A 22,458-nucleotide genomic window follows, 5' to 3' on the forward strand; every position below is an offset into this window, starting at 1 on the left:
ATCTAATGCTATCACACATTTTTCAAATACAGGGTCATATACCTACACAAAAATCACCATGCGGTTTAATCCCTCAAAATGGTACCAATCAACCCTCTGTCTCACGGCCTAAGATGTGTGTTTTGTAATCGGATATTAAAGTAAATTGTTACTTTTGAATTACGTTTAATTTTATTTCATGCATTTACTTACAAATGCATTTCAAAACATCTGCACAAAGTATGCTGCCATATCTAAGGCCTGTAAAAAATGATATGATCAGTAAGTCGTGGCAACATGTTTTACATGGCTTTAGCTCATAAAAATAAGTAATTTCAACTTTTTATTATTAGTTTTACAAAATTGAACTTGTTTTTATTTTATTTTATAAATTCAGTTTAATATAATTTTAATTTTAATTAATTATACAGCCCAGATTCTTTTTCGATTTTAATATATTTTAAACTGTAATTTATTCCTGTGATCAAAGCTGGATTTTCAGCATCACTACTCCAGTCTTCAGCGTCACATGATCCTTCAGAAATCCTGAAAAAATGTGTCATGGTTTCCACAAGAAAATTAAGCGGCAAAAGCTGTTTTCAACACTGATAATAAAAATCATTGTTAATAATTGAGATTAATAACAAATTGTAATTGTAAAATATTTCACAATATTACTGTTTTTACTTTTTTTTGTCAAATAACTGCAGCTTTGGTGAGCAAAAGACACTTCTTTCAAAAACATTAAAATATTTTATCATACCAAACTTTAGATCGGTATATTGATGCTACAGTAATATTCAAACATCTGTATCGTTTAAGCTACTTTTTATTAGGATTAACTAATGATGAATATCTACATATAACAATGCAAGAATGAGCAGTGTTGGGCAAGTTACTTTTAAAAAGTAATTAGTTACAGTTACTAGTTACTTCTTCCAAAAAGTAACTAAATTAGTTACTCGGTTACAAATTTTAAAAGTAACTAGTTACTTAAGAAAGTAACTATTGCGTTACTTTCAAGTAAAATAAAATTTTAAATGCTCAAATGTGACCCCACCTCTACCCTGTCCGACTATGACTCGACACGTTCGCGAATGAGCCGACTCTAAGAGCCGGCTCTTTTAGGTGAACGTCGGGAGCTGGCTCGCATATCTGAAGAGCCGACTCTATTTTTACAAATTTAACCTATAGAAATGTAATAATTATGTAATAAAAATTGAAATATTATAGTCAAAGTCATTTAAAGAGCCTTTTGTGAGCCAAAAGAGCCGGCTCTTTTCAGTGAGCTGAGTCAAAAGAGCCGAATGCCCATCACTACAATGCGTGCTTTCGAACACCCGCCCAACTCTACCTCTGATTGGCTTACAATAACATTTTACTCTACCTCAGCCAATCGTCAGCATTTATGCGCTTGATTCGTGCTCTGCCCACTAACCAAGGAAGAACAGTAAAAAAAGTATTTGCCTCTCGCTCAGAGATCTAGTTGGTCTGATGAAAAAAACCCCAGCTTCATTAGTTATAGTAACGCGCCGCATTTTTTGGCAGTAACGGCGTTATTAAGATGAGAAGAGTAATCAATTAGATTACTCGTTACTGGAAAAAGTAACGCCGTTAAATAACGCCGTTATTCCCATCACTGAGAATGTGTAACTTTTGAAAGTAGCATTTCACTACACTGGTTTGAGGCGTCACTAATATTGTTTGCTGTTTGGTTTGTAACTTAAGTATACATTAATAGTTGCTTAATGAGACCTATGAAATCAAGATTACTTTTGTCAGTGTAACACATTAAACCTCATCATGTTCTGTTCCAGGATCCAGGTGAATGATCAGATTGTGGAGGTGGACGGCATCAGTCTGGTTGGTGTGACGCAACACTTTGCTGCGACCGTCCTCAAGAACACGAAGGGAACGGTCAGGTCAGTCCTGCTCTGTCTGTCTGTTACATCAGTGAAAGAAAACAAAAAACGAAAACAGCTGTGGAAAAGGCATTCGAGTGTGTAAATGGCGGTTGGCTCTGTGCCTTATAAAGCGGCACCAAATGCCAATTCCTCCGAATTTTTCTTCTTCAGACTGTTGACTTTTCACTGTCTGAACAAGCCCAAGATCATCACCGTAGAGCTGCATCTCTTCAGTGAACGCCATCACAAGCTGTGAACTCGCTTCTCCACTCGTGTTCCAGCGAGAACATGTTCAAGAAGCTGAGCTCGTGAGGCAGCCGTCACAAGAGCTCACTGCAGCCACTAGTTGTACATTGGTCATACTAATCAGCATCACTGAAATATTTGAAAATCTTTACATTTTCATAATTTTTTGGGGAAATTATTTGGTAGGCAGAGGTGGGGTTGGGGAGCGCCACAATTTTTTTTATAGGTTTAAAGGGGAGTGCAACCAGAAGAGTTTGAGAACCACTGAGAATAAATATGAATACATATTTACATAAATATGAAGTCTTCTGTTATGAGTTAGAACGAAGTTTAAGAAAAAGACGGGAAAAACCTCACATTCAGTCTAGTTAGTTAAGTGTGATTCGAATTTTCTTATAGTCTTGTGTTGGCAGACTTCTAACTGTAATGTGAGCCACATCACACCTTAATCTGGCCTTAAACACCCTCCAAATAGACGAGCTGTTATTTTTACGTGATGAAAAGGGGCTTGTTGATTTGTCATGAGACTTAAAGTGATGATACACAGGGCAACTTTTTGAGCAATGTTGCTGGACAATGTTGACGTCAACGGGCAACCAGATGAGACACAGGGTCCACGACCGATCTAAAGTATCCAGATAGAAATGTATTGCCAATTTTCAATGAGAAAGTACCCAAGCAACAATCGCTCGGCAAGATTGCCCAGCAACATTGCTCAAAAAGTTGCCCTGTGTATCATCACCTTTCGGGTGTGTTCACACTTGGCACACTTGAGATTACTCTGTTAGTGTGGTTCATTTGAATAAGTGTGAGAATGCTGCCATCCGAACCCTGGTGTGCACCAAACAAGCGGACCGAGACACAACTTCCAAACGAGCTCTGGTGCGATTGCCCTGTTAGAGCTGCCATCTGAACCCTGGGCCGCACCAAACTAGCCGACCAAACCCCTGAAAACGCCCAATTTGTGCTTCAAAGGAACACACACACACAGTAAACAGCCCTGCTGACATGTACAACAGGTCTGAATTTATGTAAGATCCCAACATGATAAAAAAATAACTGCTCAAACAGCTTTTCCCATTCTTGCAAGTGAAAGCTGGGCAGCAGATGAAGCAGTTTGATTTGGCTTACCGGTTAGAGACGGGCCAGACCTTTGAGTAGCGATTAAGTAACTCTCTGGCAATTTTCAGGGACTTTGCTTCCTGATCTGGGTCAATAGATTCAGAAGGAACCAACTCAGGTTAGCAGAATGAGTACATTTCACTGGAAACACAGGTCGTACACCAAGACGAACTGCACCTTTAACCAATCAGATTTAAGTTAGACACCCTAGTTCGATTCCGTGGACCAGCACATCAGTACCAGGGTAACTTTTGACAGAGATCGGCATAATATCAGCTAAAGTAAGAGATTGTGCTGCACCAGTGTCTCTTTAAATTGTAATGGACTTACTAAGAGAGTTAGCATTAAGGGCGTGTGGGCGGGACCTTGATTACAAACATGCTTGTTATCAGAGCGTTTGACTACAGACTTACTGTGTCTGTTCTTCCCGACGGAACATACATTTCTCTTTTAGACTTCTCAATGCCTGCAGACTGAGGTTTAGACTCACATGAAACGTGTGGGTAAGCACAAACTCATCTGCTATCGCTGTGGCTTCAGAGAGTGTGTTGACCTTTTGCTCATCTAAGTGAACAGCTATGTTCTCAAGTGCACGTGTTGTGAACTCTTCTAGTAAGATAAGCTCTTGCTCAACTGCTGAAGACTTGTGACCTCACTAGAGAGACACCACTTCTCAAAAAGGGTTTTCTTCTCTCCAGCGAACTCTGCCTACATTTGTTTGGCTGGTTTTATTAAATTTTGGAAGCCTTGGTGGTATGATCCCACCTCAGCTTCTCTAAATGGCGTTTTATGTACTTTCATGACATCAGCTGGTTATCGCTTACCGACAGGGCTTGACATTAACACCCGCCAACCCACCAAATGTGGGGATATTGTAGTCTTTTAAAAAGGCCTCTGAAATAATAAACTAAGTACAATGTAGCGTTGTCAAAAAATATAGATTTATCGATATTGATACTGAAAAATCTGAAACGCTTCCAATACTCATATTCCGCAGAATTGATACACGATATCAGCTGCACTTTCTCTCTATGTCATCTCTCAGACAGCAAGTTACACACAAACCCGTTTCCCTTCACTCACTCGTTTCATTTGCTCCGGGTGAATATTGTTGGTGTTACAGGGCTTAAATTTCGGCATGAGTTTGCACGTATTGCACATAATTGTACTCATTCCGGTAGATTTTGTGCTCACACCCAAAGAGTGCGCACATAAAGCCGCCTCTCAGTGCTAAATTGAGTTCTTTTTCGCTGCTTATTGCGCTTAAACGGTAGCCTGACTTCGTCATACTCATATTCTAGTCAGTATGTGAGTCTGAGACTGCTCTATAGGGCTTTGATTATGAGGTGTGTCTTAACTGAACCAGGAAAAAAAAAAACTCTGCACTCAATTGGATAGACCTACAACCAATCAGAGCAACGCAGTAAGTGACGTATGTTGAGCTACGCATAGTTGTTAACAAAACTCAACTACACGCGTGCTGGAAGAAGTAAAATAATGAGTATTGCTTCTTTTACTTGATCCTCCATGAGTGCGACCAAAGGAGAAACCACAACGACCACAGGGTTTTCATTGCGTCCCATCTTCTTAGCGACCATCGGAGCCAGCTGATAAAATAAACTTTTGCCAAATCCCGTAGGAAGGACGGTAAACACATCTTTCCGATCGAAAAATGCTTTGATTGCTGTTCTCTGTTCGTCTTTTAAAATGAATGCACTGTCGATTTCTTTTACAACAGACGCGATATCTCAGTTCTCCAGCGGCAGTCATCTCTGAGGGAAACCAGTTCAACCCAAGCGCTCCTTGATAACGTGATGATTACGTAACTGCAGATCATCTGTCCATCATTGTATAAACCCCGCCCTGGCAATTTGATTGGCCCGACGATTTCTGAGCCGATCATAATTACTCCTCAATGGATCGAGTCCAGACCGAACTTCCCGACCAAAAAATTTTGTGGGCGGGGTTCGGGCTGGCATCCAGGCTACTTAAACGGTCAAATACACACAAAACAATGTCAAAATGAGGGTTTTGGCGAGTATTCACGTAAACACAGTCAGTTATGTTTTAGGTACACATGCGTTTTCTTCCCCAGAAGAATCACAGATGAAAACATGAAGGAACCAGATTTGTTAAATTCCTAAATATAAAGGGCTGTACACACACACACACACACACCAAGAATGACTTGACAGTTGTGCTCTATTTGCTCTCTAGCAATTGCTTAAAAAAAAATGCTCTTAATGCTCTGGGCCGAAGGTTACCAGCTCCCCTCATGCAAATAAACAATATGCACACACACACACACACAGGCTCTGTTGTTTCCTCTCTACCCGATCAGCAGATCAGTACACGTTACACACATAATCATTCTTGTTTCCGTCTTGCTCACCTGTCACTCACCCCCGTGCAGGTTTCTGATTGGCCGAGAGAAGCCAGGCGCTCAGAGTGAGGTGGCGCGTCTGATCAGCGAGACCCTGGAGCAGGAGCGCCAGCAGCAGCAGGTGGACGACGCGTACGAGCAGTCGACTGAAGAGGTCAGGCAAGCACGTCTACTGGGCCATCCCTGCACATGCATTCTACAAGTTACAAGTGATATGACAATTGTTTTGTGTAGAGTTACTTTTGCACTTTAGTTTAGTATCAATACACTTCTGTATGTTCCTGTGTATGATGTTAATTATTGGTTATAGTAGATCCTAAAGACTCCTAAAGTGTATTTATTATAAGTTCATAAGTGTGTACCAATTTGCTTAAGGTAATGTTTGCGGCATGTTATTTATGATGTCAATCAAGAAACATGATTTGGTATAGTTATGGGATCTACCTGGAGGATCATGCTATACTTTGACATCATGGTCCAGACGTACCTTTTTAACTTTATGTTAATCTTGTCAGAGGGTTTTAAGGTGCACTCGTATTTACCTTTGCTTGGCAAAATCCATAACAGAAGATGGACGTGTCTGACAGTTGCGCTTGCGTCTTTTGCAGCATCTCAAGCGTGACACGACATTCAAGTTAAAGGGATATTTCACCCAAAAATGAAAATTCTGTCATCATTTACTCACCCTCAAGTTGTTTCAAACCTGTATTCATTTCTTTTGAACACAAAAGAAGACATTTTGAAGATAGACTGGAATACTTTTTCAGCTGTAATCTCTTTAGAGCTGCTTTGTGTTGAATGTTCTCAAGTATGCAAAAAATATGTAAAAATGCGCCATGTTGAATGAGGAAACAGATTTGTGAGTTCATTCACAATCGAAATCGGGTTGTTTATACCTGTCGAGTCACTCGGTTTTTCAGGTACGTTTTGCCAGTCAATTCTTAATGGTTAATGTTTTACCAGCTATGTAACATAAGAGGAACATTACTCGGCTCATATTTGTTCATTTATGACTTATTTCTCATCTCTGCTCTATTTTTGAACTGGTTGTTTCTTGTTGTGTGTGTTGCATCATGCCTGTGTGTCTGATGTCGTCACAGGACGAGCACTACGAGGATGAGGAGGAAGGGGGGGAGGATGTCATCCTGGGTTCCAGTTTCGGCAGGAGGAACGTGGAAGTGTACGAGCTACCAGAGAGCGAAGAAGTGTTCCTGCCATCAAACATGGACACCACTCAGCTAATGTTCAGATTTAAAGAGGTAGCACCTTGCGCTTCTCATGTTTTTCAATAGTTTGCCATTGACGATTTCTTAATTCTTTGTATATTCTGTTTTAATTTCAGCTGCAGATTAAACACACCATCGCTGAGGCGGAATTAGATGAACTTAAAGAGACAGTACGAACTTATGAACCATCTTCTTATCCATTGATATCAAACGTATGGCAGTTCCTGTGTGTTTAAACGGTGATGTTTGTTTGATGGTGTAGTTGAGGGATTCGTCGGAGGAGCGCGCGGCGTGGGAAGCGAGGGAACATCAGTTAGAGAGGAGCGTTCAGGAGAACTCTGAGAGAATCGTTCAGATGGAGAAGAACTGGCTCGAGGCTCAAGCTCTCTGCAAAAGCATCAACGAACAGCTCAATGACACGCAGGGCCAATATGAAGCTCTGGATAAAAAATACAGCAAAGCCAAGAAGCTGCTCAAAGACTATCAGCAGAAGTGAGTGGAGACAACAACACCAACCTCTCCATTAATATTACCCAACATTTAAATGTTCTGTTATGTAAGGGATTTTCAGCCGTTGTTGTCGGGGGAATGAAATATCACTGGATGGCGCGATTGACCAATCAGAATCAAGTATTCCACAGAGTTTATAAGCAGTGTTTATACGCGATCATTCAAAGGTTTGGGGTTTGAAAGAAATTCATATTTTATTCAGCAAGGACGCATTAAATTGATTAAAAGTACTGCATAATGTTACAAAATATTTCCAAAACAAAGAACTTTTTGAAATTTCTGTTCATCGAATAATCCTGAAAAAGACGGTTTCCACAAAAATATGAAGTGGCAACAACTGTTCTCAACATTGATAATAATCAGAAATGTTTCTTGAGCAGCAAATCAGCATATTAGAGTGATTTCTGAAGGATCATGTGACGCTGAAGACTGGAGTAATGATGCTGAAATTCAGCTTTGCCATCACAAAAAACTGTTTATATTAAATTGTAATAAAATGTACTGTTTTTACTGTTTTTGCTTAAGGAAATGAGTGAGCAGACTTAATCTAAAGAAAGAAAGAAAGAAAAAATAACCCCAAACTTTTAAATGTTGGTGTACATTCAAAAAGATTATGCATAATTGTTTTTGCGCAGGTTTGTTTTGCTACAGTACACTTGCTTCCCCCCTGACAATTCTGTCTTCATTTATTCATCTTCATATCATCGTTTTTATCCTGTGGAAGAAGCAGTTTGAGGGAATGCCCAAGTTGTTAATTTCTGTACAATGAAAATCAGATGCTGTTGAACTCTAAAAATGACACAAAAGCTCTGTAAAAGTAGTCCATATGACTCATACACTGTCTTCTCAAGTTAAACAAGTTTTTGTAGAGGAACAAACAGATTACAGTTCTTCCGTTACACAAAGCTGTCATCAAAACTCTGGGAATATAATCTGCAAGTTCTATGGACTTGTTTTGTGATTATTTTTTTTATTACTGCTTTTTAAACTTGGAATAGTCACAGTATGTTTTAATTGTATGAACAATTTCCTTCAGTGTTTCACAGTAGAAAGTGATCCAGATTTGGAATGATATGAGAGTGAGAATCCTTTTCAGTCAACTAACCCTTAAAATGTTCCTTAAGAGTTCAGAGATTCTGATTGGCTGGATGTGTGTGTGTGTTGTAGAGAGGCGGAGTTTGAGCAGAGGGAGGAGGAGTTAAGGAGAACTCTGGAGGAGAGAGAGGCTTCATATAAAACTCAGATAGAGGATCTGCAGCAGAGGGTGAGAATTTGAACACGAACAGAAACACACTCACACACACAGCTTTCATGTTCTCTGACTTCCACCTGTCGATCTCTCTCTCTCTCGGTGTAGTTGGCCAAGCTTGAATCTGGCGGTGGTCATCATGAGTCTTCACTGTCGGGCAGTAAGTCTGCAGATTCACTTCTTTTGGGTGAGTTAAATCTCTGGTTGTTGTTTTAATAGCTCTCTGATTCCAAGAAGGATTCATTGATTGTGAGGTCATGCTGAGCCTATACTGAAGTTATAAGATGAAAAAAAAAAAATTGGGATCAAATAGTTCGCGTCAAAACCATTCACATCAGCCGCGACGTGAATTTGCGACGTTCAGAGCTTCAACATTCCAAAACTTTCGCGCCGACAGCTGAGAAAACACGGACACTTCACCATCATCACCATCATCATCATCATCATCATCATCATCATCATCATCATCATCATCATCATCATCATCATCATCATCCAGTGAAGACGAGCTTTTCGTTTTCTTTAAAAGACAGAAAAGAAGGTTTTGTGTGCACCCAAACTTAAAGAACAGAGAGTCTAAAGGGGAGTATGCTAATCTTGTAAAGTAGCTAAAACTTTGCTACAAAGAACCGGCCAAAGTAAGGATTATGCATTAAACATTTGAATTGTTTATTAATAAACTAGTGTTTTCTGTCCGTTTTCGGTATGAGACGCGCTCCAGTTCACGCGCCGGCGCCTCCGTGTCCTAATTATATTGTCTACTATATTTGCTTCTTATTCCTATTAATCCAGGCAATTTGTTGATGAAACATTGATTAAAATTAAGATACAATTTATACAAAACGAAATAAACTTTAAAGAAAGGCTTTCTACAAAACAAAACTTAATAAGTGGCCAAAATTATGTCTGACCCATTCCAAATGTTTTCGATATATTGGGCATCTTATGATCCTTATACTCATCTCATGCGGTTCCCTTTTCAAATAGATCATCAACATAGATGAAATTAAAAAAATAGCATTATATTATTTAAAAGTATATATGAAACGTATGTTTGAGTTTTTTTAACTTATAGGCCTATTTAAGCGTCACCCCGCTCTGCTTTATTTTCGCACATGCTCTGGTGTGTGGCCTATACATGCGTGCAAAAACAATACGAAACACACAACCATGAATGTTGAAAATATTCTAAATCAATTATTTCCCTCCTAGTCAAAAATATTATAAATCATCAGCATTAACTCGCCGGAGATACCAACTATCCCAGCTATGTTATCCCATGCCTCGTTCTTTTGGTCCCTAAGCAAACAACGTCATGTCATAAATGATGGGTATGCGTGCGTTGAGATGCGGAATAGGCCATATAAAAATGCTGTCATTATAAAAGGTTTCTAGTTTCAATGTATTGCTTGTTTTTAGTTTACATTTCATGTTGTGACACTTCTCTTTTCTCGCACATAATGCTGCTACGTCAGAGCGGCCAAAGCGTCAACAAGCTTCGCCTTTATTTCCATGTATGTGATTGGCTGAAGCCTTTTCTGTCGCCGAAAAAGTAAAAAAAAATCGACATCGAAGCGAAAAAAATAAGTCGTTTTTTCGCCGCAGCACATTCGTGTTCGGTGTGGAAGCACTCATTACACAAACAGCTGATCAAAAAATAAAACTATCGCGCAAATTATTCGTGCGTCAAAATCGCGTCCAGTGTGAAAGGACCTTTAAGCTAAATAAGCATTAAATGGACGTCTCACATGGGAAATCCACTCTCAGTGTTGGGATGACCTATTATGCTTTTTTTCTTTCTTTTGTGTGTAATGTTGCTATTTGAGCATGAAAAAAGTCTATATGTTCTCTAGATCAGTGCTCAGTTTCACAACTCCTTGAAAATGTCTCCATTGTAGTCTTGAGTTTTCTTCCGGGAACGAACACGTCACAATATTAGATTGTAATAATAGTTAGTAGTGTGTTGTAGTAGTGGGACGGGACATTTCCCAAACACACTGGAATCGCTTTGCGGGTTGAGCATTTAATATTTGACAATATTTGACAATAAGTAATGTTGATTGACAGACAGTAATTGATGCAAACTATTATTATTATTCTTTTTTTTTGCCATTATGAATTGAAAATTAAACAGTGTTGAAGGGCCTTAAAAAATAATTTTCTTCTGGTTTTAATTGTTTGTGGGTAAAATTTGTGATTTATCTTATTGGTTGACCCTTATAAAATCTTTCCCCGCCAGATTTTTTGAAAAAAGTTGCCAATAACTAGCATTTTTGATCATTTTCACAAAAGTTTCATGACGCCCAGAATATCTTGTTGAATGAATATCTGAAGATGCAATATATCAAAAGAAAGAATAGACACTCTGCTTTTTTTATTTTTATCAACATTTGAATGTGGGTAAGTTTCATAAAAAAGCAACATTTTGAGCGAAAGGCTGAGAAAATCTCGTTTTGTCAAAGACTACGTCTGAATCGGATTCAGAATGATGATCCAAACACAGATGGAGTAGATGGAGTCCATCAACACCCCTAAAGCTTCACAGTCCTGCAGCTCGTCCTGGGTCGACATTTCATTCAGTGACATTAGGCAGTTTTGATTTATACGCTGTTTAATGTTGATGATCACGTTATTTTACATAAACATCTGCTATGGCTTGTTTCTGCAAACAAACGGAATTATTAATGCCGGACTGAATTTAGGCTAATTGTTAAGTAACCATTTAACAGGGATAATAATGTATCATTATTGCTTAGCTAAAAATGGAAATGTCAGCATTTAAAGGTGAACTAAGTAACTTTTTTACCTTAACCGAACAGCTTTGGAGTCGTAGTGCTGGGTTTCGATTCAAATTTCAAGAATCGATTCGATTCCGATTCTCAAGATCTTGAATCGATTATCATTATTCGATTCGATTCGATTCGATCCGATCCGATCTTCGAGATTAAGATAAGTGTTTTTGAAAAAAGCATATTTTTTTTCCAGCTGTTGAATTACAGGACTGTAGTTATGCAACATATTGATACAATTATTATAGACATTTAACTGCAAATTAATGGAGTATTGATGGTTGTAAAGAACAATCCCCCTTCCAGAGTGTTGATACAACTGCTTTCACAAACTTGCACTGGTGTAGACGACAGAGGACGCAGAGGTATCAGCAGCAGTAACCGCAGAGGATTGCAAGTAACCGCAGCAACCGCGATATTCACGTTTTTTATAAGGCTATACCCTTCTTGTTTTGAACTTCATGCATGTGTATTGAATGTTAAACAAGTTCATAATGATAACAAACAAGACTGTTTATCGTGGTGATGTGTAGCCTACAGAGGCTTCGCACAGACAGTGAATGAGAGAGATCGGCAGAGCGCGTGCGATTACCTGCGTCTGTCTTTGAAGTCATATGTATTTGTGAAAAAGGTTGCCGTGTCAAAGGAAAGCGAAATATTTGTCGTATCATCCTTTTAACGTTCACGTCACGGGTATTTACCATAAATGCGCGTCAGCAGCAGCGCTGGTCAGCATCCCACTGCGCGAGGAAGCCGCGGGGAAATAAAATCAGCGAGTCACGCATTGAATCAATGCCATATTGGTCTCTAATAAGTGAAGCATCAGCTTCAGCGTTACCCATGCGACGCATTGCTGCTCAGCTGAGCCTTGAAAAGTGGAACTCAAAGTTAAAAAATAATTAACACCTTGTTTCATTACATCTCTTTTAATGAATCAGCTTTTTTGAACGTGTTCGTTGAATGAACGGTTTAATGACTCACTCAAAGCCCGTTGTCGTAACAATGTGCGCGCTGAGTGAAAGCCTTTCAATGCGCATACAGGGATCTCCCAGTCGCGGCAAGTTAAAGTTCACGGGGAAAATGTAAACCTATTAAAATCGATCCTCTGAGTTACGGATCGATCTTTAGAAATTAATATGAAAATCGATTCAGAATTGGTGAATCGATTTTTTCAACACAGCACTAATTGTAATGTTTAAATGACTGATTTCGTGTTGAATGGTGGTCGTCTCGCACCCCCCTGGTGCCTGTGAGCCGCAAAACCACCCTTGCAACTTTGGGCCGGCCCGAGTGATATCAGGTCTCGCGAGGTAACAAATTGCTTTACGGCAAAAAAACAGATCTGATAAAAATTCTGATAAAATGAGCATCAAACAGAAATAACCCGGCGCCGTATACATGTGGTGTTCGAGGCGCACATACAATACAGACTGCCGACAGTTAAACAGGGCGCGCGCAGCTCTTAAAGGGGCCATACCTTATTTCCACTCGTTACAGCGTCCATCCTACTGAACAGGTACCGGTGTACAGGGGGAGGGGATCCGGCCGTGAGTGCGAGCCATCTCTGCGTGAGTGCTATTCACGACAGTTCAAGTACTCCACAGCGACTCTAGGGGTCGCTGTTTGACAAACACGGAATTCCTACTTAGTGCTGCTTTAAAGCATGCCATAAGGTAGGGTTGGGCAATAGCCAACTGCCAAAAAAATCTGAATTTGGTATTATTGGTATGGTATTATCTCAATATTACATTTTTTTTTCTATTTGAATAAAAAAAAGAAATCTGTATTTAATTAAAAAAAAAGAAAAAACAATCATATCCTGATCTATATTGTGCTACAAACAATGTTCATATTGAAGGCTATGAAAACAAACATTGTGGGCCCTATTTTAAACGATCTGAAACGCAAGTATCAACCGCCAAACGCAAGTAACAAATGTGACCGCACCTTTCTATTTTTTTCAAAATATGTTTTGATCCAGACAAACATAGCTCATCCTGACATAGAGTACAGATATACGGGAATCCAATTCCCTGAGAAAACTGTGTACAAACGGACCAGAGCGTCTTAAATTCTGCCCACATTGCATATAGTGCAATTTACAGGGAATGAGCGAGTCATTTAGACAATTGGAGAGCTTTCCAAAGGTCTCCAAAAGCGTTGGTTGATGATTAGTGGATTGTTCTCCAGGACCGGACTGGAGTGAGGTGGTTCCCGAGACGGAGCGTTTGGACACCAGCGCCCATCGTGCGAGGGCCCATCCGGCTCAGAGGTCCAAACGCCAGCCCCCGTCCCGAAGCAAACTGAAAGAGATGCTCGGCTCGCCGACGGGACAAGCACAGGTCACAAAGAGCTGGAGATATTCATGAGCAAACCCAATACGTCTCTTTTAATGTCTTTGAGGTTGGATGCGCTTGTCTCTTTTCCAGGGTGAGGATGACAGCGAGTCTTTGAGTCCAGATTCTCCACTGACCCGTAGGAGATCAATCCAGGAGAGCTTGTCCCTGCCGGTGGCCATATCTTCCCCTGCAAACCACCCGAAGGATGAAGCATCTGTTACGAGCAGCAGCCAATCAGTGCAGAGGGATCCACAGGGCCCCGCCCTCTCGCCCCCTAAAGACTCCTCCCCCTCCAGCTTCCTGAGGAACGTGAAGAAGAGAGAGTCCAAAGGCAAGGGCAAAGAGGTCAAAGGTAACTAGCTGGATTTAGAATGGCGCTTTTTACAATTATCTATTTTCTGCCTAGCAACAGCAATATGATACAAAAAAGACCTATTCGGGATATGAATTCAGAAAAATTATCTTTTTTTAATTGATTTTTTCCATCTGGTGAGTGATAAAAACAATGACAGCCAATCAGAATCCTTCCTGCTTTATAGAGCTCGAGCACTCAGCGTATAATAAACAGAACGTTATCTTCCGCTGGTCTGGACGCTGCTATAAGTTATCATTATAGGTATATTTACAGTTATCGTTCTTGGAGAAATGTTGCACTGGAATGCCATGTTTTAAAGTAGTCCGACTGGTAAGGGATTTTGCCCCAGAGTTTTCTCATTACTACAACAAGACCAATGCAAATCAATCCATGTTAGCCAGGCCATCAGATGTTTGTCTGTGTTTGTGTTCTGATACAGTTCTGTTATTCATTTCAGACGAGTCTAATGATGCAGCGGGAAAACCCAAAAGAAGATTCCCAGATTTTGGGTTGGTGCAAAAAACACACAAATCCCCAGCATCCTCCATAGTATCTTACAAAATCAGTACATGAGCCTCTCATGTTACTTAGTTTTTTCTTATTGTAAGTTCATTATGATTGTGTTGTTGTATATAATGCATGTTGTTTCTGATAGTGGTTTAAGGAAATCTGGAGGAAAGGGGAAAAAAATGAACAAAGAATCTAAAAGGGCGTCACTGGACAGCAGGTACACATGAACACACACTCACACACTGATGACATTTTCACAATTCAACTTTTAAGGTGGATACAAATCCTTTTGACATTAGAGGTTTGTCAGTGTAAAAGCTGTTCTCCCAAATCTGGTCCTCTGTAAGGAAGCATCATTGTGTGTTTTGCAAAGTTTGCTGCTTCTGTATTTGTAGATTTTCTTTTCCTCACGTTTTAATTTATCTACAGTGTTGAATCTTCGGTAACGCTTCCTTTTACAGTCCTGTTACACTGTAAACCCTAACGCTCAAAATACTTAGTTTAATTTAAGATTTTCCTACTCAAACCAATTAATTAGTTCAGTCAAATGAACTTTTATGAGTATTTAGCACTTTCTTTTTCTTTCAAGTTCACAGAATGGATATATTTTAAGTAAACTGAACTGTTTCATTGTTTTGAGTTTTATGAAATTATTTCTTTTAATTTAGACGAACTTAAGTTTAACTGAAACGGCTGGGATGTATATTTCCCAGCATGCTTTGCCGATGGCACTCGAAAGGGAGAGTAAATGCTAAAATTAAGTGTAATACAATGTTTTTTTGTGCAAGATTAATGTTAAGCGGGTGATTTAGTAATGATTAATGTTTCGTTATGCTAATTTAGAAGAATTTCTGTTAATGTTGGTTTTAGGATAATTACCATCATGGTGACAAGTGGTGCATGAGCTTGATTTGAGAGCAAATAAAACCTTTATATTGATGCAAGTGTTACTGTATAGCATACAATTGTTAAGATGTTAACAAAATAGTATGTTAGCAAACTAGCTTGTTAAAGCTAGCTAAGTTTATACTAATAAAAGTGTTCACATTGAGATTACATGAAATTTTAAGTTAAATGTATGAATTAGTGTACTCAAACATTTCAAGTTAAGAACAATTCAAATGTACAAATACAAAATAAAAGTGTACAGTGTATCATTTTGATGATTACAGCTTATGAAATAAGCGAAATTAGAATATTGCGAAAAGGTTTTCATAAGCCATAATCATCAAAATGATAACAAATAAAGGCTTGAAATATCTCACTTTGCATGTAATGAGTCTATATAATATATTAGTTTCACCTTTTAAGTTGAATTACTGAAATAAATGAACTTTTGCACGATATTCAAATTTTTCGAGTTTCACCTGTAAATAAGGGTGACTTGGACATGTAAAGCCCCGTTCACACTACACGCGACTTTGTCGCTGCAAGTCGCCAGTTGCTGGCGATGAGGTCGCTAGTGGGCGTTCCCACTACTGGTTGACTAGTATGACATCCAAAAGACAGCGAATCAGCTTTCTTGCCATCCATCACTGCAGGCACAGGGGCTGAGGAGAAGGATCACGTGCGCTCCACTCCTATTGGTTGTCGCTCGCGAAAATCGCTCTTCATTTGCATAAAGTAAAAAATTTCTCAACTTTGTCGCGTCGCTAGACACGCCCCATCTAGTCGCCAACGGTCGCGCGTGTCGCCGGAAGTCGCCCGCTCACCATTGAAATGAATGGTATCGCGTCGCTTGGTCGCGTGTAGTGTGAATGGGGCTTAAGGCCATTTTAATGCAAGGCGATGACGTCTTTTAGTAGCCTGGGAAAACCCAGACAACTTCCGGCAAATTTAGATTTGCTCTGAAAGTTAGTCTGGCAAAGAGCTCATTCAAGCCCATTTCCAATCCGTCGAAATCGAGGCACCAATCAGAAACGTTGGGGCGGGCTTTACACGATGACGACAGCGCTGGGATTTTGAAGCAGATTTTGTAGCCTACATTACAAAGATGGATGCCGCCGTCGAACATCACTCGTTCGAATCAGCTATCGCGTCTGTTTTAAGCCATTTGAACGTTTCCTTTTAGTTAAAAACCGAGCAAAGAACAACACTCGGAGATGATTCTCCGCCGCTCTGCATACGTCATCTCCTTCATCGCTCTGATTGGGTTTAGGTCTATCCGCGACGTCCGTTGGTGACGCCCCTCTGGAAATGATTTGTCTATGACGCTTTTTTGCAGACCATAACTCAGTTACAACTCAGAATGGTCTGGTTTTAACCAGGCTAGTCTTTTAGAGGAAACCATTGCAAACAAGAAAAAAATGGTTGGAAGGGAACCTTTAATAATCTGCTCTTATAATCCAATCAGAATCATAGTGGTTTGTTTTCCTAAACCAGGACTTGTTCACACTTTCCCATATGCTGATGATACGATTAGTGAAATGATGTTTGCTGGTCTTTTCATGCCAGGGCCAAAACAGTGAAATTTGTGTTTTGAAATTACCGTAAAATTGTGGCTATTTCGCAATTATTTAAAACACATCTTTTCACTCTAGAAACATTGTAAATCAGCAACATTACAACTGAAGCAGCAAACGTAGCTAAACACACACTCTGTCACTGCCAACACTGTATCGGCTGTATGTGTATGGTCTGGTCTCGGTGTTGCAGGGGTTCAGCAGAGTTACTGGAGGAGTCCGGGGTGCGAGTCTCTCCGTCAGAGTCCATGACCTCCATCCCCACCTGCATGCCCTTCTCCTGGTTCGGAGAGAAGGACAAAGAGCGAGACCGAGAGCCGTCGTCCTCCACCAGCAGTCTCCCATACACCACTGCAGACGCCAGCGAACACACACACAACTCCAAGAACAAGGTGAGCACTTCTTCTCTCACGGGGCGGTTCTGCGCAGGAAACCCGAACCGATTCTCTCGCATAGATTAAAACTAATTCAGAACTGAAACATAATGACTGTTAATTGACTGAGTTTGTGTATGGACATTTTACACCATTCATAAAGCAATTATCTTACTATGTGGAGTGTGAATTCTGACATCACTATCTGGTATCATTACTTAATTCATATATTGATCCTTGTAGTTTCAGGGCTAAAGAATATGTAAATCACAATGTCTAAATATATCAAATCTGACACATATGTGGCACATTTCACAAATAGAATACAAAAAAGGGATTATATGAGCTGTTTTTGTGTTCATTTCTAGCAAGAAACATTAAACAAGCATAGAAATCAAGCAAAATTGATCAGATTAGGCCGAGTTTTTAAAACTAAATAGTATTAATGCTAAGTTAATCATATTTTAAAATAGTTTATGCTTCTCTTTAATGCTTCTCACAACAAAAACATGAGATGTCAAGGGACACCAAAGTGAATCATATGATTCATATTCTTTAAAAAATGTCCATCATACCATTCACAAGTTTGGGTTTGGTAAGATATTTTCATTTATTTGATAAAAAATACAGTAATATTGTGAAATATTATAAGAACTGTTTTCTATGTGAATATATTATAAAATGTAATTTATTCCTGTGATCAAAGCTGAATTTCCAGCATCATTACTCCAGTCTTCAGTGTCACATGATCCTTCAGAAATCACTCTGATATGATGATTTGCTGCTCAAGAAACATTTATGATTATTATTATTAATGTTAAAAACAGTCGTGCTGCTTCATATCTTTATAGAAACTAGGATATCAATTTTTTCAGAATTCTTTGATGAATATAATCTGAAATACATATTTTTTTAATAATGTAAAAGTATTTACTGTCACATTTGATACATTTAAAGCATCCTTTCCTAATAAAAATATGAATAATAAAAAAAAAACAGTAGTGTATGTACTATTGACTCATATGAGTCACATGGGAGAACTAACCAGCTTTCTGACAACACACAAGACTAAAACTAAACCACAAACAACACATATCTGGCATCCAGCTGGACTGGGTTTAGTTTGTTATCAGTTGTGAGATGCTAAGGAGAAGCAGTCAAAGTGTCTGCAGGCGTATGGATATGATCAATAACCAGACGCCGCGCGTGTGCTCAGAATATGAACCGCCTCCAGCCGAAGCGTGTTTGGTAAAGCTTTGGGACAGTGATGTCATATTATGAACCCCTCTCCCCGAACAGACAAACCTCTCCTGGTCTTCTCTGTTCAGTCGCTCCTTAGATTTGGTACAGTATATTTTCTCTTTTAGACGCTCGAATGTAATCTAGCGATGTAGTGAGATTCTAGCTGAATATCAGACCTAGTGTCTAGCATTAATAGTTGTAGAATCACATTAGTGTGTGTGTGTTTGTTCAGTAATGCAGTGCACTAGATGCATGATGCTGCTTATAAATTCATCAGATTTATTTGTGCAATCACTCTTTTTTTCTTCTTTTTTTTTCAAATGATTATTTTTCCAAACAACATTGTTGCTTGTAGATGCATTACGCTGCCGATCTGGTTTAGTATGTGGGGATTGACCGATATAATGCAATATTAATAGGAATGTTGAAAATGTTGATTACTTTAATTTTGATGAGCCGATATTGATTCTTAAATTCAAACGTGTGGTTTTGTCGCTCTTCAAGCAGCACGTAAACCGATCATCTCTTCCTCTTTACTACTAGTTATAGCATGAAATAAACGTAGATGAACATCAGAAGGAATGATGAAAGAAACAGTACTGTAACTCTACTGTAACTTACTGAAATGTCTAATGTAATAATCGCTGTTCAAGACTTCTATAAAACAGCTTGTAAACAATGTTGCGTAGTTACATTTACCTCAGAAAAGCCAATCAATGACCGTATCTCGATAGTTAGCTATAAAAAAATAACTAGAGAGGAGAATTGTAATAAATATATGCCGTATATTGCATATTCATTATATTTTTACTCAAGCTAGTTAGTTATGTTTACTGTTTAATAAATCTTTCAGGGAAACAACCATTGTTTAAATTAACAAATGGAGTATAGAAAGATAATTCAATTAAAAGAAGTTAAGATAAAAACTGCCTTATGTGCAATTTTTAAACGTTTGTATACAACTCAGTTTTTATTTGAGTGTTAATTATATCCAAAAAAATAAATAATCGCAATTGAATTGAATAGTTTGGACTCTAATTTTAACCTTTAATATTATTGTAATGTGCCAACGTACAGGGTTTCCCGTCTACTTTACAGCATTAGTGGGTTGATATTTGTTTCCTTTAAATTGACATGTACTGTAGTAGCTGATATGCAGTACAACCAAATGAATCAATATCAAAATTGAATCAAATCAAAGCTTGTGAATCTAATCGATTCAAGAAACCAGTAACAAGTCGAGCTGTACGATTCTGGATAAACTGAGAATCAAAAACAGTTTTCAAATAGAGATCATGATTCTCCCACTATACAGACAACTAAACTAAAATAATGTGTAATTTACTAGAGGTTCTGACAAAACCTCTTATTTTCGAGAGAGAAAAAAATCAGTTAGAACGAATGATTCAATGATTCACTCATAATGACTCCACTTGTTTCAGCGTTTTAGATGAATCTCTTGAATGAATGATTTAATGATTCACTCATAATGACTCCACTTGTTTTAGCGTTTTAGATGAATCTCTTGAATGAATGATTCAATGATTCACTCATAATGACTCCACTTGTTTTAGCGTTTTTCGGTGAATCTCTTGAACGAATGATTCAATGATTCACTCATAATGACTCCACTTGTTTCAGCGTTTTAGATGAATCTCTTGAATTAATGATTCAATGATTCACTCATAATGACTCCACTTGTTTTAGCGTTTTTAGGTGAATCTCTTGAATGAATGATTCAATGATTCACTCATAATGACTCATGATTAAAAGAGAAAAACATTTATAAGTAATTTGTCGGCACCTACTGGTGATTTAATTGATACAATAAACTTTTATCCTAGTACTTCTGCGATAATTCGATTTATTGACACTGTAAATAGTGTGCTGTACATACACACACATGCAGCATATTATGTACAATCAACAGGACTATAATTTGTTTGTGTTGTAGTAATGTGAATTGATTATGAGATGCTCTGCGGCTGTGCATCAGCTCATTCTCTAGGCGTAAAGAGCTGAGAATCCCCCAATATTTGTGTTTGGATAACAAATCCTGCTTTCTGTGCCCGTTCCAGAGTTTGTCAGTGCTAGATGATTCGAACCATAGCAGTCCTGCTCCAGATTTGTCTGGGCTGGTGGTGGAGCCCAACCTGTCGGGCCGCTCTCACACATTAACCTTCTCCTCCAGCGAGGTGAGTGCAGATCAGACGTCGCCTTCGTTTGCATGGCTTTCCTGTGGCGTGTGAAGGGTCCTCTGGAAGGTCAAGCATTGTCTCGATTCGCTCATGGAGTTCCTGAGTTAGTTATTTTTACTCTGAATGTGTGTGCTGATGGAGATCTCGTCTCATTTCATGTGTCCGTTGTCAGTAGTGTTTGTTTTGCATGACTAGAGGATCGGATGCATGTGGCGTGAACATAAGCAGATAGCGTTCATTCCATCCAAAACACATGCTGTGTGTTTTTTGCATTATGGTATTAGAATTTTGGATAAACATGTTATTAATTGTAATGAAAATGATGGGCCTTAAAGGGATACTCCACTTTTTTTTTGGAAATAGGCTCATTTTACAACTCCCCCAGAGTTAAACTGTTGAGTTTTACCGTTTTTGAATCCATTCAGCCGATCTCCGGTTCTGGCGGTACCACTTTTAGCATAGCTTAGCATATTGTAAAATGAGCCTATTTCCAGAGGTGTAGGGGTAAAAAAAAGAGGTGGGTAAACTATAAATTCTGGTGGACCACGACGTGGTCACCCGGTAAGGTGGGCCACTGCCTACCGGTGTATGTGTATCTCCTGATGACATTGCTATAGGGAGGGCTCGACATTAAGCCTTTTCATACGCTTGTCCTTCGGACAAGTAAATCTCACTTGTCCGAGTAAAAAAGTTTCTCGTCCGGATTTTTTTTTTGTGTTAATTTATTCTGAACAATATTCTCATCAGTTTTCAATCAGCTTTGATATTTAAATTCGCATTTTGTAATATCTGCACCTTTAAAGGGCATCACCTCCCCCAATATTATTAAATGTATGCTTCATCTTTCATTTTAAATTCCTAAATTTGATCAATAAATTCAATTATTTCGAATAAGATACTATAGGGCTGATCAAATTAAATCATTTACACTGAAAAATTACAATTGCATAAAATAATGTTATGAAATTGATTTAAATTTACAAATAAGAAACGTTGGAAAGAATGATCTACTTTTAAACATAACACTAAACCGCCAGTAGGTGGCGGCAGGCGACCGTCTTAATGAGTGAGTCATTGATTCATTCATTCAAACGATTCGTTCAAACGGCTGATTCATTCAAGAATGAGACAGATGTTTATGAATGGGTCATTGAATCTTTGACTCAATCGATTCGTTCAAAATGCTGAATCATTCAGTAATGAAAACAGGTCGACTGTTCCTGTGAGATGCGCCGTGGTTCTGCTGTGATTTTTGTTTGGAACTATTTTCGCTGCTGAAACAGAACTGCAAACAGCCATATTGCATCTAAAATGTAAGTGACTTAATTTTAACTGTTTATTAAACTGTTGTAGGAAATCAATGTCACATTTTCAATCGTGATGGTGTTCAGGAAAAATAATTGAGGTTGCTTATTATGTTAAAAATATAAAAACTCCACATTTAGATTTTTTTATAGGCAGTATGAGTGTGTGTGTGTGTGTGTGTGTGTGTGTGTGTGTGTGCGCTCATTTGTGTAGATTTCTCCTCGAGAGGCTGCGCGAGCGTCAACAGCGCAACCTTACCGTCAGT

At 38.8% G+C, this 22,458-nt stretch overlaps 1 protein-coding gene across 4 annotated transcripts in view; it reads left to right on the forward strand.

Annotated features, from left to right (window-relative positions):
• ppp1r9ala (protein phosphatase 1 regulatory subunit 9A-like A) overlaps positions 1 to 22,458 on the forward strand; it is a 67,721-nt gene that overhangs the window by 43,462 nt on the left and 1,801 nt on the right. For 2 of the 4 annotated variants that reach the window (XM_056243493.1, XM_056243494.1), the window contains 14 exons: positions 1,797 to 1,901; positions 5,665 to 5,788; positions 6,735 to 6,893; positions 6,977 to 7,030; positions 7,123 to 7,352; positions 8,538 to 8,634; positions 8,728 to 8,806; positions 13,599 to 13,750; positions 13,838 to 14,099; positions 14,560 to 14,611; positions 14,758 to 14,829; positions 17,268 to 17,466; positions 18,748 to 18,792; positions 20,769 to 20,885. In XM_056243493.1, coding sequence (XP_056099468.1) covers positions 1,797 to 1,901; positions 5,665 to 5,788; positions 6,735 to 6,893; positions 6,977 to 7,030; positions 7,123 to 7,352; positions 8,538 to 8,634; positions 8,728 to 8,806; positions 13,599 to 13,750; positions 13,838 to 14,099; positions 14,560 to 14,611; positions 14,758 to 14,829; positions 17,268 to 17,466; positions 18,748 to 18,792; positions 20,769 to 20,885 — 1,747 coding nt within the window. The remainder of the gene's footprint in view (positions 1 to 1,796; positions 1,902 to 5,664; positions 5,789 to 6,734; positions 6,894 to 6,976; positions 7,031 to 7,122; positions 7,353 to 8,537; positions 8,635 to 8,727; positions 8,807 to 13,598; positions 13,751 to 13,837; positions 14,100 to 14,559; positions 14,612 to 14,757; positions 14,830 to 17,267; positions 17,467 to 18,747; positions 18,793 to 20,768; positions 20,886 to 22,458) is intronic. The other 2 variants (XM_056243495.1, XM_056243496.1) reach the window with 2 other exon arrangements.

This window comes from Rhinichthys klamathensis, unplaced genomic scaffold (assembly GCF_029890125.1).
Source record: "Rhinichthys klamathensis goyatoka isolate OS25496 unplaced genomic scaffold, OSU_Roscu_1.1 h1tg000800l_1, whole genome shotgun sequence".
Lineage (NCBI taxonomy): Eukaryota > Metazoa > Chordata > Actinopteri > Cypriniformes > Leuciscidae > Rhinichthys > Rhinichthys klamathensis.